The sequence below is a fragment of the Euprymna scolopes genome, chromosome 8 (genome assembly GCF_053919585.1).
Source record: "Euprymna scolopes isolate OS-2025 chromosome 8, ASM5391958v1, whole genome shotgun sequence".
NCBI lineage: Eukaryota > Metazoa > Mollusca > Cephalopoda > Sepiida > Sepiolidae > Euprymna > Euprymna scolopes.
Window position 1 is genome coordinate 9410236 of NC_136489.1, and position 7496 is coordinate 9417731.

At 28.8% G+C, this 7496-nt stretch overlaps 1 protein-coding gene across 1 annotated transcript; it reads right to left on the reverse strand.

The window, feature by feature from the left end:
- Positions 1-6411: 6411 nt before the first annotated feature.
- Positions 6412-6951, reverse strand: LOC145284092 (uncharacterized). The gene has a single exon (XM_080133158.1). It carries the CDS (start codon positions 6949-6951, stop codon positions 6412-6414), a length of 540 nt encoding a protein of 179 aa, XP_079989284.1.
- Positions 6952-7496: the final 545 nt, after the last annotated feature.

A 7496-nucleotide genomic window follows, 5' to 3' on the forward strand; every position in this document is an offset into this window, starting at 1 on the left:
GAAGTACTCATACAACATTAACGAGCTATGTTATTGACGAAAAAACTGCATTGTTTATAATTTGACGCACTTCAAATACCGTGGATTAAGCAATTACGATGGCAAGATGTTTACATTGCACAAAATAGATATAGTATATAGTATACTTATACAGTACGCACAGCTCAGCATTGCCAACCTATCCGTAAGTTTCTTAAACTGGTAAAAATATCATTTCCTCAATATATATATATATATATATATATATATATATATATATATATATATATATATATATATATATATATATATAGCTATATTCACTCCATTAAAGATTAAATATTAGCAGTAAAAGAGGAAACCAGGCACAAAATAAGGTCGAAAATAGGGAATGTGTCTGCATCTTTGAACGTTGCTAAACTCTAGTTTTTTTCTTGAAATTAATACGTTAATATATATATATATATATATATATATATATATATATACATATATATATACACATACACACACCCACACATACACCGACACACACATATATGCATATATACATATATGTGTATATATATATATAAATACATATATGTATATATACACATATATATATATATGTGGGGGTGGGAGGTGTGTGTATATATCTAAATATATATACATATATATTCTATTTTAACGTATTAATTTCAAGAAAAAAAAACTAGAGTTTAGCATCGTTCAAAGATGCAGATTGTTCCGTTAAATAACTTGGTAAACAAAGGAGATATAGTATCAATGGAAGACGGGATTAATTGGGTTTTGATTTTTAAATAGATTATGTGCCTGTAAAGATTAATCACACTACTGTGTATTAAGCCATTCATAAATATACGGAATCATTGAAGGAAACTGCAATTACGAAAGTTGAACATGAATTGGCATGTTTGTTATGCAATATTATCATCAAACTTCCTGTTGATGTAGAAGAAATAACAAGCAATATTGGATGATATTTTTTTCATCTATGTGAACGAAATGACTAATAAAAGAAATAGGGCGTTACACTTTTCAATATTTAACATGCATTACTATATGCAGATAAAGTAGAATTTTAAGTTTCTTTGCTAAAACAAACAAAAACATTGTGCACCAATTTTGACACGAGCTATGAAGCAATTTCACAAATTTAATCTTTAATAAGAAATTGTATTATTGACCGGGGTAGAACAAGACAGTGTAAAATGTTGAAAAAATTCTTTGGATTGCAACCGGCAGCAATGGATTCACCAGATGACGCTGTCACCAAAAAGTTCAGTGCATATAGCATATGCAGGACCCATTAACGGATCGCATGCCTTTATTATTATCGACAGCTTCATTAAGCTGTCATACCATTTAGCGTATCATATCAGAGTGCTCAATACAGATATGTTGATGGTATACTAAGTGTTTAAGTATACAATTTTTCTGTTGTCAGATTTGCATACAGGAAAATTTCGATTGTTATAAACCGTGGATAATAGTTTCTGTGTTTGATAGGCTGTTCATTTTTCTGCGACGAATCCATCAACATTAAGATGGGTGTATATTAACTGTAACAGGGGGCGCCAGAATGGGGTTTAATAAGTATTAAAGTTATATTGTTGTGTACTTTTATTAACTTAGTAATCATGATACCTACATATATGAGTAATATTTCAGTTGTAACTACTTTTAAAATCAAACACTATAATATGAATTGGCTCCAAATCAAACCAGTTCAAACTAGTTGTATTGGGACAGTGGATGTCGAAAAAAAATCATAGATAAAACACATGCATATATATATATACCTAACAGTTTTTGAAACGGAAATAAATGTATTCTATCTATCTATCTATCTATCTCTCTCTCTCTCTCTCTCTCTCTATCTATCTATCTATCTATCTATATATATATATATATATATATATATATATATGTATGACATTACCGGATATCATTGTAAGAATACATAAATTATTAAGAGATATCCAAATAAACCCAGCTATTTAACGTATTAACTCTAAGATAAGCGACACCAGTTCTCGCATCTTCCGATATACAGCCGAGGTGTCATGTTATACTTTATTTCCTATATGAAATCGGTATTCACTCTTCGGCTTAATTATTCCCATGATATATACTGAAAAGTCCTTGTACGCTGAGACCGAATACACTCGACATATTGCATAATAAGTAATTCAAACCCTATGTGCATGTTTTTGTGTGAAAAATGTGTATGTTTTATATATTGATATTGATAACGGACTTGAAAATATTTAAAAAAAGAGGTAATTTTCAGAAAGCGCGATATGATAAAAAGAAAGAAGAACGGAATATATGAAAGTTGAAAACGCGGCAAATTGCCACGTGCCTCCATGGAAATATTTAGAGATATCTCGTATCCTCTTGGGCTTAACGATAAACGAATATGTGCAGAATTGATTAAATAAATATGAAACAGTTTCTTAAAAATCATATTGTACTACCCCTTACCCAAAACGCAGGTATCATAAAGATTTATGACCCAACTGAGTTCTGGAAGAAGCCTAGTTTACATTAATCAATGAAAAATATAACCTGATTAAACAAAAAAAAATGTTCGATTAAGATATGTACTTGCCAGTAAGGGCATCCACAAAATAATAATAATAATAATAATAATAATAATAATAATAATAATAATAACAACAACAACAACAACAACACAAACTACATTAATAATAACTAGCAGTACCCGTGGAAATTCCACGTTAGTTGAAAACATCAACCCTCATATCAGCAAACACCTAATAACATAAGGAAATAATTAATATGAGGTTGTCTTTCAATAGAATAATCAGTGGAATATTTGTTTGGATCAGGAGGTGATTTTTCTTAAGACAAATACTCCGTGAACTACTTGAGATTATTACACGAAATAGAAATACAGTGAAGCATCTAGATGTTAATTGTATTAAAGTGACTTGTAAATCAGTAATAACCATGTTACTAGAAACATGTTACCTTTTAACTGTTAGCATTTTTTCATAGTGGTAAGAGGACGTGACCAATTTGAAATACGATTTAATGATGGAATTAATAAGTAACTAATAGGATTGGTGGGATTTGGTTGAAGAATAAAAATGTAGGTTTTTGGCAGATAATATGGCAAAACGTGAAATATAGTTCATAATTTATTGCAGTTATTTAAACCCCTAATCACACCATTATTGTTATCTTGCAATAGATGTTGATAGTTGGAATTTTTGTTAGATGAGTTTTGATTGTTATAATTATTCAAATTATTCTGACTTTACTCTTATGTTGATTGTAATCTTGAAAATGGATATTGCTTGTGTGATTTGCGGAATTTGTATTCCATAGGATATTGGGGGAGTATTCAAGATGGGCATCACTTTTAAAAAGTGATATCAACTCTTAATACTGTAATCAACTCTTAGTACTATAAAGAATCTGTTTGCAAAGATCTGGTAATTTCACTTTTACAATAAATTACCTCCACACAAAAAATGATTAGGAAATGGAAACATGTCCTTTCTATTTTGAATAAAAAAACAATTACTTATAAATTGTAGGAGAAAAAAATTCTTATTTTTTTCGTAGATTATAATCATACAATAGATAAAATATTTTATAATCTTATGAAAAAACCAAGATCTTGATATCTACAAAAATAATTATTTCTTTATATCTTGAAACACATACAGAAACAGGATTCAATGAAGATGTTCAAATGGAAAATAAATGTTTTCTGAATATTGAATTTATAAAAATGTTCAAATTGAACAAAAGTGCATTGAATTATGAGTTATAATCCATCTAATTAACATCACAACATATTAGCAACACCTTTGTTTAGCATTCAAACACCTAAAATGCTTTTTATTCATTGAAAATAATATTTTAATAAAGCTCATATGAAACCATTTTAATAGAAAGATCAAAATGGAGAAAAGTTTTTATTCAAATACAAACTGAAAATATCCAATGAATCATTGAAAACGTATAATATGTTATTTTTCAAAGTTCAATCAAAACTCATGAATTAAGTTTTAGAAATATCAACAATTAATATTTGCTTTGAAATTTAATCAGCAATACAAAACTCGTATATTACATTGAAGCAAAGTAATATTTAAATTCAGAACGCTGAATATTTTGGAAAGTTAAAAATGATAAAATGTTCTGTACGTAATAATTACAACACAAAACATTAGGCTATATAATAAACAAACAATATTAGATATAAATTTCAATAGAGTGAAATTTGTGAATACATTTTTTATTTAATAATAAGTATCGCATGAAATGAGGATGTTTGAATAAAGAACAGGTTTTTATGCAACAAAACTATCTTTTTCATTTTGATTTTTTAAAATAAAATTTGGAAAATCAGAGTATATTTTCTTGAATTAGAGTTGAAAAGTTAAAATATTGATATAGATGCCTCACTACCTCTTGATAATATAAACAAAACTTACCTGAAGTTTCTATTCAGAAGCATTTTCCTCAATAAATGTTATATGTTACGTGTCCCAGCCCTTGTGTATTTAAACCATAAGTGGTTGTGTAAGTCTCATGAAACACATTCAAATACAGATTCCTTTTATAAGGTGTATACAATGTCAACAAATTAGAGCTGTTCTGTCTTGTAACATTTAATTTTCAAATATAAGGAAATCAAAATGTCATGATTTTATTCAAATGTATTTGTCCATCCCACTCCTGTGTAGAGGAATTTATTTGTTTTTATTCAAATTTAAGTTTGAATATATCTAATAATTCTTTTAAAAATCCACCAAGTGTACAGTTAACATATCAATGAATATTAGAAAGATTATCAATCGAAGAATCTGATATTTCATTGAAATATAAAAATATTATTTCACTTCTAATCCAAGAATAATTATAAAAGTTAAACTAAATATATTTTCTGTATCTATATAAATATGCATGTTAATCATAGTCTAATATATTGGTATATAAAGTGAAAAAATAATTGAATCTCGTTCCATGAACATTTTTAAAATGTATGTCATTATAATTTTTTTTTAAATTCCAGCTACCTCATGAATAGAAGTAAATGTATTTTTTCAAATTTTATTAAGTAAAGATTTTCCAATGCAGAAAATGTTTTTTTTTTGAATTCAATTCATCAATTTATAAATATTTGAAAATGCGGGAGATTCTACCCCAAACCTCACTAAATTCAGACTTTAAAATGTCATAGAAATCTAAAGTTTTTACATTTAAAGACATGTTTAAAAATAGGTGAAATAATGAATTATATTTTACATCAACAATATTTTAAAATGCTGAAGAAATGTGTTTTCTTCAGATTAACGAACATTCCAAAATTTAAGGGAATATTATTTTAAATTTACATTTCCAGTTTAAGTGGAAGTTTCGAACTTCTCTTTACAATTATATTCATTAAATACAAATACAAGAAAAGTGTTTCCTTTCCACAATGCAAATTTATAAAATATAAAATAAATATTTTCTTTCCAAATACTGAGAATGTAATTATTTCTTGATGATTATTGCAAAATGCAAAAGTGTTTTTAGAAATGTCAATGAATAAAAAGAATACATGTAATATTTTTTTATTTATTTTAAATCATGTAGCTGAATCCAATGAAACTTTTTCAAATGAAGCCACAATGTTTCCTTAAATTTATATCAATTGTACTGCTGCACTGAAATGTATTTTTTAATATTTTAGTCATGATAGAGTTTTAGAAAAATAATTCTCTGCAAACTAAATGAGGCAAATTCACTACCATTGGGTGTTGCTCTAATATTTTGAGACAAACTATACTGTTTATAACTGAAGCTATAGAGGAGATTTGTTAATGTCAATTTCTATTATATCTTAACTACTTACCCTTGATAATATGGGAAGAACTTGTCTGAAATATTCCACCCCAAAAGCATAAGTTTTCCTCCAAAACCATTATTATTATTATTGATTATGGCTTTCAAATTTTGTCAATTGCTTCCAAAGCAAATGGAGGGATCATAGAAGCTTCATCTAATATAATAAAATCAATATTTTTAAAATAATTTGCATGGTGAGACGTGGGAGCGATGTTGCAAATAGAAGTTTCTGTTAGTGCGATAGGTAATTTTAACAAACTGTGGATTGTTCTTCCTCCTAAAAGTAAAGTAGAAGCAATACATATCCAGCCACTACAACACACTTGATAGTTTTTTTTTTTTAGATGTGATATTATCACATTAAACATATAAGTTTTGCCACATCCTCCTGGTGCATCCACATAAAAACAGGAATATTTAGGCACTTTTTCTTTTCTCTTTATTGTAACAGATTCAATCACAATGTCACTGACCATTATTTTGTTCTTCACTCAGTGGGTTTATGTCTGGGTAATTTGAGAAAGCTTCAGGTTCCATTTGCTGTATACCAACAGGTCAAGGTAAGCCAATTGTTAAACAATTAGTACCATATTCAATCAGGACTGTATTGATTGGTTGCAAAGCCATATCTTCAGCCTGATCCATTGCAAATCCCTGGTGTAAAAAATCTCCCATCATAGAGTTCTTGTGTCTATTCCATAAAGCAGGAGAATGTGTAGAGTTTGAATAGGCACATATTGTAGTAAACATGACTCGAAGTGGCGACGGCATTTGTAATGCAGTGGTTTCAATCAAAGAATTTTCAATTAATTCATCATTTTGAAGAAGGTCAAGTTTTAGGCATGCTTCTTTAAATATAGGTCTTAGTTCACCTTCTACAATTCGCAATTCCTCAAAAGTTTTTGCTCCAGGAACATGCAATAGTAACATCCGCAAATGAATTTTATCTATATCTTTAGGGTTCACAGTATACATTCTGCTAATGATATTGATATTCCTTCTTCTTGGTGTCCATTTTTTAGTATTCTTGTTGTAGACATAATGAAGAGGAATGTCAGGACACAATATGGTTTCCAACTTGTACAGTAAATCCATTCTTATGTCTCATGTATTCTGGGTATCAAGTCATCGTCAAAGAGGTTTAATTTTTTACTCTTTTGGATAATTTTTTAGCCACACGCAATCATTCATACAGGGAGAAGTGCCACAAGGTCCATGAATCATAAATCTCTTTACTAAATCATATAAAGTTGGGTCATCATTAATATCAGGAATTTCAGCACTAATTAATTTATCGATGTCACTTTTGTTCGTCGGTTTATCCTCATTTCTTAAAACTACGAATACGTGGCAGTGAGGAAGTCCTCTCTTCTGAAATTCCACGACATAGACGTATGCCACTGGAACAGCAAATGTATTTTTGTCCTTTATATCACTCAAGAGTTCTTTCAGTTGCAAGTTATACACACTGGCAATTAAGTCAGGGATAATCTTGGGGGTTTGATTTGCATATAAATTGTTCATGATTTCGGGGCATTTAGGATTACATGTGTAGGTTATAAAGAGGTCAGATTTGCCATATTTTACCACAATTGACATTGCATCATTAAAGTTTTGATGCATATGTCGAGGGGTACGAG

Bases quoted from the DNA above. Each gene is read 5' to 3' on its own strand.
- LOC145284092 (XM_080133158.1), bottom strand. From the start codon at position 6,951: ATGGATTTACTGTACAAGTTGGAAACCATATTGTGTCCTGACATTCCT.